Genomic DNA, 19,829 nt, shown 5'->3' with positions numbered 1-19,829 from the left:
TTGAGTAATGTATCGGAGTTAGCTTCGGTAACCAACAATCATCTTGTTCTTACCTTTCCTTGTTGGGGTAGACCCAAATTTTTAATCAGCTTAGCTTCTAGTGCTAGTTTTCCTGTACTGTCTGCCCTGTCTAACGGAACCAACCATTTTGGTTTCCCCACTCAGGGGTAATGTTGCGAATTCCTCACCCTAACTTTCTATCTGCAGTTGAAGGTCCTCATTTTCAGTGGTCACCTTGGAAAGTACTCCCCTTTCACAAGGTCTGTCTCTGTGCCCAGTTTTCTCCTTACAGGCTTTTTTAGACAGGACCTTGCAATTTTGTCAGGTCCTCTCTTTATTTGAAAAGGGGGGGGGTACTGTCATTGTGTCTGCTATTAGGCAGCAAGTATTTTCTTAATACAAACCTGTTCAGGTTCATTCCAAAGCTCATGCTCTTAGACGGTGGCCACTTACATTATTTTCATTACATGAATTTCGAGGACCTTACTAATGTTCAGGGTGGAATTCTCCCCTAGTTTTCAACGTCTCTATTTAAAGTCTTTAATAGCATAAGAATGATATTTATTTCTCTGTTATTATTTCACTTTGACACGGGTCCCCGATCCAGAAAAAGGATTTTGACAAAGGAAAAATCTATTTCTGGGAGAGGGCCGATGTCACCCGGTGACCCACCTGTTTTTCATTCTCTCCCTCCCATGGTAAACATCATTCTAGTGGGGTGGGTGCTGACATGGAATGCGACTAGTGTTGCCTTGTGTACAGTCCATGAGTAGTGCATGGACTTGTATCGCACCTCTCTTGTTGGGACTTTTGACATTGGGAATCTTTATAGGGCAGGGTCCCGTGATTGTGACAATCTCACCCTTTACCATATACGACTCCATTTCTTGAGCTCGCTCTGGGGTAGTAACCCTAGCTTTACATTTAGCTTTTCTCTGGTATCTAGCAACGGAATTACCTAGAAATAAGTGTTGAATGGATTATTTCACCGGGTGACACGGGCCCCTCCCCAGAAATAGATTTTTCCTTTGTCAAAATCCTTTTAAGTTGATTTTATAATTAAGAGTTGCATGATCCTAGATTGAGGCCTGCTCCGTCGAACTATCTCCGGCGCTCCTTAATTTAGTGTGTGTCATGTTTTGCTCTGATTTATCGTCCCGCCGGAGGGTTCGGTATAAATTAATTAGCATGCTCCATTACCTGCTGTTGTTTAAGGCCCCTATCTCCGCGGTTCTGCTCCAGCGCGCCTTAAATTAGTGTGTTCATATACCTTCTCCCACTTACAGACAGTACGTTGTGAGGAGCCCGGGTGCACTGCTGTGCTGCACCAGCCCTATGGGCACGTTGTCTGCTCTTCTCATTCGGGCTGTGCAGTGCGGATCGACGATCTCATCGTATGGCACCCGGACGGTTGTGAGGTTTGCTTCACTCTGTACGAGCGTGTCCAGGACGAGTCGGTAAGCCTATAGTTACCGCCTTTAGTTTACCTGGTTGCCTCAATTGTTTCAAGTACGTTATGTTCTTGATATATTGCTTATATATATCTCTTCACCGAGCGCTAGGTTATTAAGTCCCTGCTCTCTTCCAGGCCGACCAAGCTTCCCGCAACGACGCCTTGGGTTCCCTTCGAGCCTGGGTGGCTGGTTACGCAGGAACGTTCCGTCGGGAAGCCGTATGTTCTGGATGAGAACATCCGAACCTGCTTTACCAGGCGCCCGGATCTCAATGGCTGTTCCACCTGAAGTCGCCGCTCCTGTCATCGAGCAGATCCGGTAGAAACCCAGCCTCCCAGGACGAAAAGTTGTACATGGAGGTGTCGGAGGAAGTGGCGGCCATAAACCTTGACCTGGAACCAATGAACACCAAACAGGACCAGGAGGTAGGTAGGGAAGTAAGTGAGGCAGTGGGGGCGGGCTCCCTTTTTGATTCCCCTTCATCCACCGCTTCTTCTTTTCAGGGCTTTCAAAAATCTTCTTACTTGGAGGACGGCGCAATCCGCTGTCCCCAAGTTGAAGAAGTCTTGGAAGGCGAAGGGCTATAAGTCCGCAACCTCCCGCAAGGCAACTCCCTTCCCTCCGGTGAAGCCACGGGATGCTAGTCCGGTGGCTTACGCAGGCAAGGCCACTCCCTCTGCTAAGGGAGCGAGTTTGAGGGCAGCTAAGGCTGGCCCTCCTTGCCATCCTGCCTTTGACCCGGAGGAGTTTGCGGAATGCTCTTGCAGAGGTTTTCCTCAGAGGTTGATGCTAAGCTTAACAAGCTTAAGGAGGCTGCAGAGCCAGGAGAGTATGCTCTCCGGGTTCATGTGCTCCGGTGGGTCAGCAGTTCATTACCCCATTCCGGATGCCTCCGCCCTCCCTCCATTTGACAAAGGAAATCCCTGGCGTTTGGCCCTTCATGCTCCCTGGCATGAAGATACCCTAACAATCGAGGGTCTAGGCACGCGCAGGCTCGAGGAGTTGGAATTCTTTCCTCCTGATCTGCTGCCCCCTACCCAGGCTTCGCCAGGCTGACGGAGGAAGCTTGGGTAGGACGGATAAGGTCCCGAAGGAGACAGTGATCTTCCCAAGGGACCAGGCGCAGTCTACATTGATGCGCACCTTTAATGAGTGGCAGGCGGAGAACATGAAGTTGACCCCCTTCAAGGGCAACTTCACGATGTTCTCGTTGGGAGATAGGATCCCAACCCCTGCATGACTAAGGTGGCTCGCGACCGCCCAGGCATGCTCGGAAGGTAAGCCGTTGCCTCAGCTCCAGGAGACTGATCCCACCTCTCTGATCTTCCCTGGAGACGATGAATTCTGGAAGGATGCCCCGGCCACTTTTACATCGGTAAGCTGGACCCGGAGTGTGCATCCACCTTATTCAGCGAGCAGCTTCCCAAACTGCCGGAAGCCCTCCTGAAAGCAGAGTTTGAGGCTAGGTGTCGGTTGAGCCGATCATTGAACTCCCTGTGCCTGGCGGAATCAACCGCAGTGATGTTTTCTGATGAGCCACTCTTCCAAGTCCTGACGAAGTCTCTGTTAGCGGGATTTCAGGCGGACTTGTTTGACTTCATGGTAGCGCGGATGAACTGCTGCAAATACATCTTTGCCGACGCTGCCATAAGACATGAGCCTAACAAGCTCATGAAAAGCTCCTTCTGGGAGCTAGTATCTTCCCGGAAGAAGAAGTCAATAATGTCCTGGCTGAGGCAACCAGGGCAAATCAGAGTCTGCGCTCCCGCTGGGGTATCCCCGCTTTTAAAAGGAAAACCCCCGAGTCCGCCGGCCCTCAAAATAGACCTGGTAAGAGATACAGGAGGCGCAGAAGACAACACCAACAGGCTGTTGTCCAAGCTGTACCTGTCTCGCCAGTTTGCCAGCCTTCTACCTCTTAAGGCCCAACCTCAACAGTTCGTGCTGGTGCAGCCAGCTCAGCACTCCCTTGCTGCGCCTTCCTTCGTGACGTCTCCTGTATACAACCCCTCCTATGAGGGCCAGGGGTCGTTTGAGGCCTTAACAGGGGCGCAAGGGGAGTAGAGCAAGGGCCTCCTTCAGAGGCAAGGCTGCTGTGCGCGATCCTCTCCCGGGGAGAGGAGGCCGAGGTAGAGGAGGCAAACCTGCACCTTCCCAGTGAGACCAGTCAGGTGGGCGGCAGACTTCACCTGTTCAGGGACCAGTGGACCTTCAGTCCATTGGGCCCACAGTATAGTCTCCAAAGGTTTGGGGTGGAGTTGGATCAAGGGCCCTCCCCTCTGATCAGATTTCATCAGCCATCTTCCAAAGCTCTCCTGGACTTTGTGTGGAATTACTCCAAAAGAGGGCCATAAAGAAAGTGAGGCACCTGAAATTTCAAGGCAGGCTGTTCAGTGTTCCCAAGAAAGACTCCAGTCAACAAAGGGTAATCTTGGATCTGTCGCGTCTCAATCTTTACATACAATGCAACAAATTTTGATGCTTACAATCGCGCAGGTGCGGACTCTACTTCCTCGTGGAGCCGTCACCACCTCTATAGATCTTTCAGACGCATATTATCACATCCCGATTGCGCGGAACTTCTCTCCTTCCTAGGTTTCAGACTGGGAACAAGCCTACTCCTTCAGGGTCATGCCATTACAGGGCTCAACACAGCACCCAGAATTTTCACGAAGCTGGCGGACACGGTAGTGCAGCAGTTACGGTCCTGGGGGGATATCGCTGGCCGCATACCTGGACGATTGGATAATTTGGGCATCCAACACCGGGGAGTGCCAGAGAGCTATGGCCATAGTGATCGAGTTTCTGGAATCCCTAGGCTTTCAGATAAACAGGGCGAAGTTCCGCCTAACTCCGAGGCTCGATTTCAGTGGCTGGGTATCCAATGGGATCTGGTCTCGCATTGCTGTCTATTCCGCCAGCCAAACGGAGAGAAATAGCCAAAGCCACCAGGCAATTCCTCAAATGCAGGAAAGCCTCTCGCAGAACGCAAGAAAGAATCCTGGGTTCTCTTCAGTTCGCATCCGTTAACAGACCGGCTCCTAAAAAGCAAAACTGAAAGACATAAACAGAGTGTGGCGGAGACGAGCCAATGTCAAGCTCAGGGACAAGGTATCTTTAATTCCTCCGTGTGCTGAGGAAAAGACTCCGGCCGTGGTCCACAGTCATGGGTTTTTGAAGTCAGTTCCCCCCTTCAATTCCCTTCCCCAGCTCTAATAATCACACAGACGCTTCGTTAAAGCGGCTGAGGAGGGTACTCGCCAAAAGAAAAGGTACAGGGTACATGTTCCACTCTGTTCCATCAATTCCACATAAACATTTTGGAGGCAATGGCAGTGTTTCTCTCTGAAAAAACTTTGCCCCACCAACCAGATTCATATCAGGCTGGTGCTGGACAGCGCAGTAGTGGTACATTGCATAAACAGAGGGGGTTCCAAATCGAGTCGGATAAACCAAGTGATGATAGCCATTTTCTCCCTGGCGGAGAAGCACTGCTGGCCCCTATCAGCTACCCATCTAGCAGGAGTCCGGAATGTCATTGCAGACTCCCTGTCCAGGGCAACTCCGCTGGAGTCAGAATGGTCCCTGGACGTAGCTTCTTTCAGATGGATATGCCGTCAGGTTCCGGGCTTTCAGGTGGACTTGTTTGCCACGGAGAGCAATCACAAACTCCTTGTTATGTTGCTCCCAACCTGGATCCTTGAGCTCACGCCACGGACACAATGTCAGTGGACTGGAACAAATGGCAGAAAATCTATCTATTCCCGCCAATAAACCTGCTGATGAAGGTGTTGCACAAGCTCAGGTCATTCAAAGGTCAAGTGGCCCTGGTAGCTCCTAACTGGCCGAAGAGCAGTTGGTTCCTCTTCTTCTGGAGCTCAAACTACGGTGTCATCAAATACCCAAGCCCCAGCTGACTCAAGTAGTGCAAACACGGACTGTGTCAGCTTCCTCAAAAATTCTGAATGCCCTGGCTTTATGGACTTTATGAAATTCGCTGCTCAGAGAGGTGCGGATATTGATCCCGTTAATACTCTGTTTCTGGAATCAGATAAAAGAGATTCTACCTCAGACAGTACGATTCAGCAGTTAAAAAGTTAGCATCTTTTTTGAAGGAATCTGAAGCTCAAGTCATGACCACCAATTTGGCAATATCATTCTTTAGATCACTGAAAAAGGTCTGGCTCCGCCACCATTACCACAGCGAAATCAGCTTTGAAAAAGGTGTTTTGCATGGTTTTAAGATTGATTTAACAGATTCATATTTTTTCATCCATTCCCAGAGCATGCGCTCTTTTGAGACCAGCGACCCGTTCCCACATACGGTTTCCTGGTTTCTTAACGATGTTCTAAAATTAGCCTCAGAAACTAATAACGATCAATGTTCTTATTTGAATCTGTTAAGGAAGACGTTGTTCCTAATTAGTCTAGCTTCAGGTGCCAGAATATCAGAACTGTCTGCTCTCTCTAGAGGTGCGAATCATGTGGATTTTTCTCCGTCAGGAGAAGTTCTACTTTCCCCAGATCAAAGGTTCTTAGCAAAAATGAAGACCCTCAGGATAGGTGGTCCCCTGGAAGGTTGTTCCTCTTCCACAAGACCTGTCTTTATGCCCAGTCGCTACCTTGAGGGCCTATTTACGGAGAACTTCTCAGTGTTTGTCTGGTCCTCTTTTTATCAGGAAAAGGAGGAACGCTTTCTTTAAAGGCTATCAGACAACAAATTCTATACTTCATTAAGCAAGCTAATCCGATTCAGTCCCTAAGGTTCATGATATCCGAGCAGTGGCTACCTCCACTAATTATTTTCATACTATGAATTTTGATGAGCTTAAGAAGTATACGGGCTGGAAATCTCCATCAGTGTTCAAACGCCACTATCTGAAATCACTGGAAGCTCTGAAGTTCCCTAAACGGTGGCTGTAGGGAGCATTATCCTCCACCTTAAATTAACCTTTAATCCCTATCCTCTCCCCTGCCCGCCTGTCTCATTTACTTGCCCTGCCATTTTCTCCTGGACCAGACATGCTTCACAGCCTGGCTCCTCATATTATGATGTACAATTTTTGCGTTGTTAGTTTTTAAGTTTGCGGCATGTTATGTTTACTGTTATTTAGTTTTAAGCCGAGGTACCTTTTATAAATTTTCTGTCGTTTATTTAGTCTTAGTACCTTCCCATTATATTATTATTTATGTACATAGTTGTTTCTCATGTCCTTTACTGTGATATTAATGGTATCCCTAGTTATAACTCAGTTTATCTGCCTATACCTTTGGTATTTAATCATGTTTTGAGGATAATTAAAACTATTTTCAGTAATAGTGTTTTTATACATGTCCACCTAACTATTCATTCCTTTTAGACTTTCACCAAAGCTTAGTATGATTCTCTGTCATGATTTCACCGGCTGACACAGGGAAAGCTCAGAAAGGGATTTTGACAAAGGAAAATCTATTTCTGAGGGAGGCCCTGTGTCACCCGGTGACCCCTCCCAGGGTCTAGATTTCCCTCCCTGAGTAGGCATACCAAGCTTGTGGGGTGCTAGCCTGGAATGAGTACAGATGGCGCTGGGGTCGTCGGTTGGCGGGCAGGTGAGTGCGGGTTAGATCGCTCCTCACGCCCGGGGTTTTGTCATTGGGATATCTACAGAGTGCAGTCCTGTGGCAGTGACAACAATCACTCACCCTTATCTATACTGACGCCTGTTTCATAATAGATGTTCGATCTGGGGTAGTAACCCCAGCATTTCCTGATAGCTTTTTCTCTGGTATATTTAGCAATATCTATACCTAGAAATTCGTGCTTAATAGGAATTTCACCGGGTGACACAGGGCCTCCCTCAGAAATAGATTTTTCCTTTGTCAAAATCCCTTTTTTATATACAGTAAATGGATTGCTGTACACGATAAGCTAAGTGAGTTGCTCTAGGGTACTGCTGTTATTAAATCGTCTCTAAAGTTAACGTTCCACTGTAATGTTTGTATAATTAAATATTAAAGGTGTAAAGACTGAAACTTAAAATGAAAATATTGAAACTGGCATTCTTAAAAATAATTTATTTTGCAAATACCCTGGTAACAGTACAGTATACTGAAAAAAACTGATGTGAATGATAATTCGCTGCCAAAAATTTACTAATTTTCACGTTAAATAACATAAAAATAATGTAATAATTATGTATACATATCTTTAGTAAGAACAAATGAATAACAAACATGAGATTTTGGAGGTCATTGCATTTCTGCTGACAAATTTAATTGCTGTAGTGAAGGCTAGCACTGAAAAAAAATTGCACTTAAAGAAATGAAAAAACAATAATGTGATATAAATGTAATCACTGTTATTTGTATATTCAGTACACACACTGTAATAATTACGTATTCATAGGTGTTTATTCCTGAGAATATAAAATAATGTAACACAAATCTGTGTCATTGTTCACAGCAAATTTTTATGGACAAATCATATTGTTTCACTTCTTGAAAAATGTATTTTCAACTTATTGTACAGATGTTCTTAATTAACAATGGAAAACACATGCCTTCAGATGCTATAAAGTATAATTCTTAGTATCCTCTACATATAAAAGGGATGTAAGTATTCATAAATATAAATAGTGTGTCTACAAAACAAATGCAAAAGTGATTTGAAAAATGATTGACTTCCTTTTAATCCTATGATTCTTGACTGACACTGACTTGAGTTTAATATTGTCAGTTTCAAGATTGTGGAAACTATTTATAAAAATGTTGGTTTTTGCATATAATTAATATGAAATGTTACTTTAATATTAGAGAGAGAGAGAGAGAAAAAGAGAGAGAGAGAGAGAGAGAGAGAGAGAGAGAGAGAGAGAGAGAGAGAGAGAGAGAAACAGACAGGGGGCGTCTACTTAAACATAATACAGTACATTTGTGTATGCATACATATGTGCACAGAATGAAAAATACATGTATGTAATACTACACAACTGTATGAAGTGCATCAATAAAAATACTATACCAGTCAGGGTCAGTAAGTATGTAACTTTTGTAGAAAAAGAAACTTAAGAGACATTTATTGTCTTTTCTTTGTATTGTTTGAGTTTTGCATATTTTACATACCATGTAAGCATAAGTAGGTAGAATTACTGCAGTCTGCCACATTTTTGTGAGACTATGAAGTGCAATACTGTATTGTACATACTTTTGGAAGCAGTTAATTTTACTGACATAATTCTGAAGTTGAAGGATAAATAAATTAATGTATTTTGAATTAAATGACAATTATACAGTACTATTTGGGATTAGCTGTTACTTTATATGAAATTGTTGCACTATAAGCTCTGTGAGTTGGCTTCAAGATATTTTGTAGGCTACATGTTAGTCTTCATTATTTGAAGATATTTTTACTTATTAGGAGGGCAGGCCCCCTAGCTATTTGTTAAATTGAAGTGCCACTATGTATTTAAGTAGGTTGCCTTAATTTGTTATATTTTAATTTTAATACAGTTTTACCCCGAACTTATGCAAGGTTAGGTTCCAGAACCCCTCGCTCAAGGCGAATTTTAGCGTAAGTTTGGCACAGTCTCTAAAAAAGCTAATAAATGCTTATTTCTGAAGTTTAAACACTAAATGTGACCCTAATCATGCTCCCAAAGTATTTAGCTAACTTTTTAATGAAATTAAGTTACTGTAATTTCATTTAAAAGTTTGCTTAATACATTACCCTTGAAAAAAAGAAATAAATGGTTGGCATAAAAATATTGACTTGGAAGAGAATTTCTTTCCCCTTCTGACCGATCTAGTTGTAGGTCTTCTCAACCTCTTTTTAATAACTTCTTTATTCTACATCACTTTCTCTTTGTTCTGAAGTGCTTTTTCATGAACAAACAGTGTTTTTTATTTGGAGTAATACAACTCTTTGGTTATTATGTGTCTATTTCTCAGATTGTATTTGCCACACATTTACAGTTCATAGAGGTAGATGGTACAGGTAAAATTAGATCACTTTAAGCTATCTACTGTGCAGGTAAATATGTACAGAGAAATATTAAGTTGTAAAAATATGTGAGCACAAACTATGAACAAGAGAGAGAGAGAGAGAGAGAGAGAGAGAGAGAGAGAGAGATTATTTATCAATTACAGTAAAGCCCCCATATTCACATTCTCATTCTCACGATTCGCAGACTCACTGATTCGCGGATTTCTCTATGGAACATATATGCACATTATTTGCAGAAAATTTGCCCATTCGCAGTATTTTCCACTGAGAAATATTCACTAATTACTGTATTTTTATATAATTTTCATGACTAAATGCACTTTTTGTGATAAAACTTATTAAAATACTGAGGTACCCAGGTAGTGCTCGAGTTACGATAATTCGCCTTAGGATAATTTGATTTTGCGATGGGGTAAGCAATTAATACCGATACAACAGTATTTAGAAAATATTTTTAAGTTTCACATGGGCACAGGCAGCAGCTTACAATCAGGCATTGAGAGAGACCAAATTACAATAGACCAATTTCTTTTCCTCCATCTCTTTATCCCAACTTCTAGTTACAAAAGTAAAAGAGAACCATAGTTATGTTACAAATGACGTTAAGTAGAATAGGACTGATATATTTTACTTTATACCTTTATTTGGTATGGATAAAAGATTTGCAAGGATGTATACAGGTAAATTTAAGCTGCAAGTTGTAGCTGAAGCTGAGAAAACAACAATATTCAAGCTGCTAATGACTATAAATTATCGTGCATCGGCAACATGGATGAAACTCAACCATAAATAAAGTTGGAGAGAGTATTTTAATCGAAACTACTGGGCATGAAAGAACACATATCACTGCTATTTTTACACCGATAAAAGGTAAATATGTAAAGCTTGTATTATGATGAAATCAATTGAAAATGATGAACAGAATCTTGATTTTTTTTTACACAAAACAAACATGCCCCCAAACGGCCAACATCATCTATTAATGAAAATAGCTAAATTAATTTACAGCGAGACATATTTATGTTATATTTCGACTTAAAAACATTTTGTATAACGAAAAATAACCTTGCTAATTAGAAGCAAGAAAAGTGCTCAGAACTGAATTAAATACTGCAAAATAAACTTACCACGTAATCAATTTCCAAACCAAAACAATATTATTGGATACTGTAAAGTAAAGCATAACATTTTAAAAGATCCATGGAAAAGATGCATATTTGTATTTGTATAATATGATATTAGGTGAATTCTGTATAGAGTACAGTATAATTAGCTGATATTAATAATTATTATGCCATGTATGTACTGTATAGAGTATACTTTATAATGTAGGCTAGGCTACCATATTTGTATACATGGTACTGAATACCCTAGTGCAAATACGGGGGATTTATTGTATTAAGAAGACAGAGAGAATAACACGAGAGAGAAAGAGAGAGAGAGAGAGAGTTGTCCTTACTTGAAATATCAAATTAAATTATTTATGAATTATTATGGAGACAGAGAGAAGAACTGAGATGAGAGAATTTTTATGGTTGCATGTATATGTTTATTTGTCATGTTGATAAATGATTTACCTAATAAGTACTAATTTTCAAATGTTATTAAGATTAAATAATAATAGTAGTAATAATACTGTAATAATAATTATAATAATAATAATAATAATATAACTGTAATTGCAAAGTTTATACATTTCTATAGTAAATTATGTGATATTTTAAACAGGCAAATATCATTTCCTGATCTTCCGTGAAACCTTTGAAGAGAGGGGTGAGGGGCAAAGCTGTCAAATATGTCAATCGTTGCCCACAGCATGTCAGAGGATTCTGTACTCACTCTCTCTCTCTCTCTCTCTCTCTCTCTCATGACAGTTTAGTTAGGTTCCAATGAAAAAGTTGTGGTGTCTGTGAATTCACACAACTCGAATCGTGTAAGATCGAGGTGTTACTGTAACTTGAATTTTAATTAAAAGTTGTTAGATTACTTAATTTATGTTATTAAGCATAATAAAACTTTGCCATCATTCATTAGGTTTAGTCTTACAGCTTCCATTAGTTCCTCATTGGACGGGTGGATATCGTTCTCAGCTAGCACTCTGCTGGCCCCGCATTATATTCTCCTACAGGCCAATGAAGAATTAGAGGAATTTATTTCTGCTGATAGAAATTCATTTCTCGCTATATTGTGGTTCGGATTCCACAATAAGCTGTAGGTCCCGTGCTAGGTAACCAATTGGTTCTTAGCCACATAAAATAAAACTAACCATTCGGGCCAGCCCTAGGAGAGCTGTTAATCAGCTCAGTGGTCTGGTTAAACTAAGGTATACTTTAGATCTTCCATCCCTTTGTTATTGTTGATTTCCAAGCAAGAAATAAAGCTGTTGAAATAGGTCCAGATCTTCATGAAGACTTACGAGGTTTTTCTGTGTAGCAACTCACTAGTTGGGTAAAAGTCTGAGATTAAATTTACCCAATCTGTTACTTATTGTAATTTAAAATATATTTTTTCACTTGAAAGTAATTCTGAGAAGGTACCAGAATAGTTGCTACAAATAAAAATGTCACAAACAGTATTTTAGGAAACAGAAAGAAACAAAACACTTACCACTGTTCCCTTTGACTACTTTGTAATGTTACCAGTGGTGTTTGATATTTGTTGCTTATTTTTCATGCTTATGACTTCACTATAAACTTGGTTTAATCTTTATTATAGATAAATTTTACTGAAAATATGAATCTACATATTGTTTAAATCCTGGTAACCTCATCCTATATATTATTCTGAATATAAATGGGTTACAATTTGATAATAATGATAATGAATGATAATTTTGCTACAGCACTAGTGCATCTACAGTAGCAGCAACTGCAGCAGTTACAACCCCTACCCTGAGTGTTCATGGCTTGGAGGAAAAGGTGAATAAATGGGTAGCTGAGATAAGAGAACAAGAAGAACGTCTCATGAGACAAGCAGCTCATGTCAACTCATGGGATCAACTTCTACAGCAAGGTCATGACCAAGTACAGCAGCTACGTGATACTTTAAATAAGGTTAAGGTAAGGAAACAGTTCTATACAGAATTTTTTTGTTCACTATGAGAAGTTTTCTTAGATATGAAGATTATAATTTGAAAGCAAGGCAGCCAGAGGCTCAGCTTGAACTACACTATATGTTAATGTTAGCACTTCCTCATTTTTTTTTTGAGATTTTATTCAAGCTAGAAAAGGCATTGGAGCATGATAAATTTTAGTACAGTAATTTGTTTTATATAATGTTTGCTGCATGGTTATTTTACAAGAGAGTTACAAACTGGGAAATGCAGAATTGTGTGCAATTTAATGCTGCCAAAAAATTAAAGGAAGTTACAATATTCTTTCGTTAATAATATGAACTTATACTTTGAATTTAAGATGGATCAGCAAAGCCTCCAAGCAGAACTGGACTTTCATTCAAGGACAGCAGCAAGAACTAGAGCAATTAATAGAGCCCTTGAGGCAGCTGTGTTGCCTCCACAACTCCTGCACAGCACCAGGGTGATAGGCAACGTGATAATATGCATCATCTTGCACAGGTTAGGGATCTTAATTTATTTGCTTTGGAGTGATTGATCAGTCTAGTCAGTGCACAAGCACTAAAAATACGTGGTAATACAGTACTGTTGTGATTTTTGTTAATATTTGTAGGTTTATGAAGTGTTAGAGTAAAATTTCAGTATACTGTAATGCCAAAGGTTTAAGATAATGGTTTGATTTACAGTTTCTTCTTGACTTGAAAAATGTAATTTGCTTAAAACAGGCAGTCCCAGTTAACGGCAGAGGTCTGTCCCTGGCTGAGTGCCGCTAAATAAAATCGGCGATAAACGCAACCGTTAACCGGATATTGTGCCGTTAGCTGGAGATCAGCGCTGAAATCCCACTTAACAGCACTGTTAACCAGAGACCGTGCCAAAATACAGTCAACCCTCGTTAAGCCTGACCTCATTAACCCTGATATCGGATAAGATGGACACTGAAAAGGTCAACGATTTAAAATGCATAATGTTGGAAACCACGATTTACGATAGTTACTGTTCTTTTGCTTGTCACGTACCATTTTCCTTTTTATTTACCTTAAAAACTTTTCATTTATATTTTTATTTTATATATACTGTTCTGTATTTATACTGTACTGAACTGAAATGCTTTTAACTTGTAACCAATTGAACTTGTGTACGGTATGTACCGTCATTAAGAAACGATATTGTCTGGAACGGTAGGGAGTATCGTAGATGGTCACTGAGCATTAACAGTTTTACCTATCTGCTGCCCAACTGGTAGCTACAGTACAATGCTTTGTGTGTTTTTTAGGAAAGAAAAGACATGACAAAGGTAAACTTTACGTGGCAAATGACATGAGAGAGAGAGAGAGAGAGAGAGAGAATTGCCAGTTCCCTCTATGCAGCGTAATTCTATCCTCGAGAGATAAAAGAGAAGAATTTTGCTTTAAAGGTATGTCAATGCAGCTTGGGTAAATATCTTCTGAAGCAAAAAAAAATTATGTATATTTTGTTGCTGAAGAATCTCTGAACCAACAATTTTGCACTCAAAGTGATAAGAAGGAATTCATTCTATTCTTCATGTAACCAGTAAAATACATACACTATTAAAAACTACGCTTTGTATTCAAAACACACTCACTTATGTCATCGTCAGCATCTCTGAGCAAACTTTCTTTCTCAGACGGAATACAGCTAAAACCTGATTGGCTGAATGGTTGCCATGGAGATCGGCTAGCCAATGACAGCCTTCTACTTCTGTTCTATTTATAGACATGTCATGATGACACTAAGTTTGAACATTGCCATGATCTGGATTATTTGACTGCTGATGACAAAAATTACTCAATAATTTGTTTTATATAATTATTTCTTCATGAAAATATGAATTCAACAATAATTTTATCTTTAATATAGGGATATGAAAAATCCCACAACAGTCTGTTGTGGTGATGGGTCATCACTTGCAAATCCTATTCTCGACCATCCTCAGATTGACGACTGCAAACTGATGACGACTTCAGTAACAACAAAAAAACAACCCTCTCCAAGATTGATATGATGGAATGTATTTTATAGTCTTACTTATCATTAAAATTCACGCTTGAATTACAGTCATTTTGATCATGTATATTTTTTATTTTTACGGAATGTTTTTGTTGAAAACAAAATGTGTTAGTGAACTTATGGTCTTAATTGTCCCACTATTTTATTACTGATGATCTTAATCATCTCGCATTTATTTAACAGTTTATTAATATAGATGATAATAGTAAACTATAATGAATAAATAACTAAAATAAAAAAAACATGAAAAAAGGAAAAAATCTTACTCTTCATTTTGGAGACTCCACTTCATTTTACTTAACAATTATGCGTTTGTGTCTCGGCCTAGGCATCTACGTAGATGTGGTGGAATTCTATCAGTTTTGTCTTGTTTTATTCTTCGTTTTTCATCATTTACTATGAGCTTTAATTCAAACGTTTCTACATTGGCTTATTATCCATACTTAATAAAAATAGTGAAATACAATATATTTATAGGTATTTATAGGTATATATATATATATATATATATATAGATATCGCCGGTTAAACCGGGCTATTGGCTAAGACGGACACCCTGGCCCCCCTATTAGTCTGTCTTAACAAGGGTCGACTGTATACGCTTATGGCACCGTTAACTGGAGATCGGCGCCAAAAATCCAGTTAACAACGATGCTAGCCAAGTGCTGTAACACTGGGAACTGCCTGTAGATATGCAGTATGAGGATCCCTTATACTGTATATGTATTAGCTCCTCTGATTGAAGTTTGTCTATCATCCAAATGCTTGTAGCTAGGTGTGTCTGACTGGCATAAACATTTCACATTTTATGTCTGTGGATTCACAGGATTAGTTTTAAGCAAACGCAGCTTAAAGCATCTTTGGATAATAGGCATTCAAGATTTTAATAAAATGAAATTAGGGCGGAATCATTAAAATCTTTTCCTGTAGATTTATTGGGCTACAAATAGGAAAACTTAAGTTAAATCATTCATATGTAATGTAGATTAAGGTTTGCTGAAACCATGGCCCAAAGAACCAGAATTGGGGAAACAGTAGGGGTCCAGAGTTTTCATAGATGGTCATGTAATATAGATTCAGCATTTAAACTGTGACTCAAGAGGTTACAGTGTGGTCACAGTAAAGGTTTAAAACTTTATACAAGAATATACAGTTGACCATCTGTATTTGCGGGGGTTAGGGACCTCTACCGCCCGCGAATACTGAAAGTCCGAGATACAGTATATTGTAACCCCCCTCTAAAAGTGCTTATAAGTAACTGCCTATTTCAAGCCAATCAGCATCGAGGAAAGCTGGTACCTTGCTGTGTGATTATTACTTCCAACCCTTCCAGCCAATAGCTGTCATGGAGAGAAATGAGAGAGAGAGAGTATCATTTTAAAGTCATCTTACAGCATACTGTTAAAGATATATGGCTCACACAGCTACGTGTGAAAACTAATAAAGTTACCTAAAAAGAGAGAGAGAGAGAGAGAGAGAGAGAGAGAGAGAGAGAGAGAGATTTTGAGAAAGAAGAGAGAACACAAATACATATGCACATTAAAAATATTTTTACACTAGTGATAGTACGTACACAAAGGTAAATAAAGATTAATTCACAAAACTAGGTTACAAGAATATACAGTATCAGTAAACATTAAACTAAAATCAATCATGAAAAAAAGAGGGAAAACTCCCTCACAAAGCATCAGAGCTATAAGGCAATCAGCAATTAGCAGAGCTGCTATCTTGCTCTGCAATTGGCTCTTCTAACTCTTCCAGCCAATAGCGTGTCATGCTACAAGCCAGTCAGCATTGAGGTAACATACCATGATGTGTGATTTTTTACTTCTAACTGTTCCAGCAAATAGCTCCTTTCTATCTATCTATCCATCTCTTTACATTCTATGAGTATCTATCTATCTATCCATCTCTCACATTCTGTGAGTATCCTTTGGCATAAAGAGAGAGAGAGAGAGAGAGAGAGAGAGAGAGAGAGAGAGAGAGAGAGAGAGAGAGAGAGAGAGAGAGAGAGAGAGAGAGAGAGAGAGAGAGAGAGAGAGAGAATGTTTGAGAGAGGTGACAATGTTTGCCCAGGTGCTAACCCCTTTATGGTCAAAATGTCAATACATCAAGATGATTAACAGTTTATGGCTTCATCCTGTCCCTCTAAGTCAGAGACAGAAAAAGATCAAGGAAAACAATAATTGAGCTAAAATCTTGCCTAATTTATTATACAGGTAGTGCTTAAGTTCTGATAATTCGATTTTTGCGACTGGGTTACCAATTAATACCGATACAACAATATTTTGAAAATATTTTTAAATTGCACTTCCGATTGGCACAGGCAGCAGTATACAATCAAGCAGCTAAAGAGACCAAATTACAATAGACTAACTTTTTCCTCTATCTCTTTATCCCACCTTCTAGTTAAATAAGTTAAAAAAGTAAAAGTGAATGATAAGAGTATTGTTAGTAACATTATACTTGTGTAAATGTGTACATCCATTAACAATCAACTAAAAGCAGCTGCTTTTATATGAACAACCAAATCAGATAGCAACAGCTGTTTTGCATGCATTTCAAACATCATACGATAGTAAACAATTAGAGTCGTTTCAAATGACGTTAAGTAGAATAGACTGATATATTTTTACATTGTACATTTTCTTGCTTTGGATGAAAGATTGGCAAGGAAATATACAGTAAACCCCTGTATTCACGGTCTCATGGTACGAGACTCACCTATTCGTGGATTTCTCTATGGAACATATACACATTATTCACTGAAAAGTCATCCTTTCAATGTATTTTTCACTGAGAAATATTCACTAATTACTGTATTTTTTATAATTTTCATGACTAAATGCATTTTTGTGATAAAACTATTAAAATACTTAGGTACCCAGGTAGTGCTCGAAAGTTGCAATAATTTGCCTTCAATAAGTTGATTTTGCAATGGGGTAAGCAATTAATACCGATAACGACAATATTTATAAAATATTTTAAAATTTAACGGGCACAAGCAGCAACGTACAATCAGGCAGCAAGAGAGAACAAATTACAACAGACCAAATTCTTTTCCTCCATCTCTTTATCCCATCAGACGTCTCTTCCTTTCCCATCAATCACGATCATGTATCTCATGTATCAACACAGTGAGAATCTCATATATCTATGTGTGTGTAGAATTTCATGGCCTTTTTGCCAATGTATATTTTATCACTGTACAGAAAACCCCCCGTATTCGCGTTCTCAAGATTCGTGGATGCACATATTCACGGATTTCTCTTTGGAACGTATCTACCCATTATTTGCGGAAAATTCACCCATTCGCGATATTTTTCACTGAGAAATATTCACTAAATACTGAATTTTCTTCTCATTTTCATGACTAAGTGCGCTTTTTGTGATAAAACTATTAAAATACTCAGGTAATGCTCGATTCGATAATTCACCTTTACGATAATTTGATTTTGCAATGGGGTAAGCAATTAATACCGATATGACAATATTATTTATAAAATATTTTAAAATTTTGCGAGGGTGCAGGCAGCAGTGTACAATCGGGAAGCAAGAGAGACCAAATTACAATAGACCAACTTCTTTTCCTCTATCTCTTTATCCCATCTTCTAGTTAAAAAAGTAAAAGAGAATAATAAAAGTATTGTTAGTAACATTATACTGTTGCATAAATGCATACAGCCATAAACAACCGACAAGAAACTGTTATTTTGCTTGTAACTGAATTGAATAACAACAGCCGTTTACCTGGTATTTCAACCATCGTACGGTAATAAACAATTACCGTAGGTATTGGCCAGCCCTAGGAGAGCTGTTAATCAGCTCAGTGGTCTGGTAAAACTAAGATATACTTTTTTTATGGCACAAATGATGTTAAGTAGAATAGGACTGATATATTTTTACATTATACCCTTATTTGGTATGGATACAAGATCGTCAAGGAAATATACTGCTAAATTTAAGCTGCAAGTTGTAGCTGAAGCTAAGAAAATAATGTTCAAGCTGCTAATGACTATACTGTAAATTATTGTGCATCGGCAACATGGATGAAACTCGTTTGTAATTAAAATTGAAGAGAGTATTTTAATCAAAACTACTGGGGATGAAGGAACACATTACTGTTATTTTATGCCGATAAACAATAAATGCGTAAAGCTTGTATTATGATGAAATCAAGTGAAAATAGTGAATGGAATCTTGAATTTTTTTACACAAAACAAATGCCCCCAAACGCCATCATCAATCATCATCTATTAACGAAAATAATAGATTAATTAATTTCACAACAAGACATATTTTAGTTACATTTCGACTTAAAACATTTCATATAACGAAGAATAACCTTGCCACTTATAAATAAAGTATCTAGACTCTAGAGATTCAACTCATAAATAAAGTATCTAGACTCTAGAGATTCATTTACGCTAACTAGAAGCAAGAAAAGCGCTCTGAACTGAGTTGAATGCAACGAAATAAACACCACATAAACATTTCCAAACCAAAACATTATTGATCGCTATGACCACATATATAATACAAAAGCAATATAAGTATATATATATATATATATATATATATATATATATATATATATATATATATATATATATATATATATATATATATATATATATACAATATTATTGATACGGTGAATTAAGGCATAACATTTTAAAAGATCCATGGAAAAGATGCATATTCATGATGTTGACGTTTGTATAATACAACATGCGAATATAGAGTACAATATAATGTAGGCTATGCTACCGTGTGTGTATACAATATACCATATTGTAGGCTCAGCTACTTCTTGTTTGTTATTGAATTTCTCTTCGTATTGAATTATCATAAGTCACTGCATGAACCTCCAGAATTAGCTAATATTAATGATTACTATACCATGTATGTAAAGAGTATAGTTTATAGTGTAGGCTAGGCTATGTTCGAGATACATTTTGGTATTTCTTACGTTTTTTCCAACAAACGATGGATTTCTTTTGAACCTAACCCCATCGTAAGTAGGATAATACAGGTATAAGCATTTTTAGTTTGTTGTGTGTGTGTTTGAACTATCAAAATAGGCAGTTTTAAGTGTTTTCAGAAGGGTTCTAAGTATTCACGGGTTTTAGCTGTTCGCGGGGCCGTGTGGTACGCATCCCCTGCGAATACGGGGAGTTTACTGTATGTCCATTATGTCTCTTATTGCTATTTGATTGACTGTTAACAAACACAAATTGCTCTCACTCAGCGTACGGGTCACAGCAATCAAAGGTCGGACACTTCGTTTCTG

General features: G+C 38.9%; 1 protein-coding gene across 7 annotated transcripts in view; it reads left to right on the top strand.

Moving 5' to 3' along the window:
- Nup62 (Nucleoporin 62kD) overlaps positions 1 to 19,829 on the top strand; it is a 339,835-nt gene that overhangs the window by 245,450 nt on the left and 74,556 nt on the right. For 4 of the 7 annotated variants that reach the window (XM_067100505.1, XM_067100502.1, XM_067100504.1 and 1 more), the window contains exon 7: positions 12,275 to 12,491. In XM_067100505.1, the coding sequence (XP_066956606.1) occupies positions 12,275 to 12,491 (217 nt within the window). Of the gene's footprint in view, positions 1 to 12,274; positions 12,492 to 12,845; positions 13,007 to 19,829 lie in introns of all 7 variants that reach the window. The other 3 variants (XM_067100509.1, XM_067100507.1, XM_067100508.1) reach the window with 1 other exon arrangement.

This window comes from Macrobrachium rosenbergii, chromosome 56 (assembly GCF_040412425.1).
Source record: "Macrobrachium rosenbergii isolate ZJJX-2024 chromosome 56, ASM4041242v1, whole genome shotgun sequence".
Classification (NCBI taxonomy): domain Eukaryota; kingdom Metazoa; phylum Arthropoda; class Malacostraca; order Decapoda; family Palaemonidae; genus Macrobrachium; species Macrobrachium rosenbergii.
The sequence above is the reverse complement of the archived record's forward strand: the minus strand, read 5'-3'. Positions and strand labels throughout refer to the sequence as shown.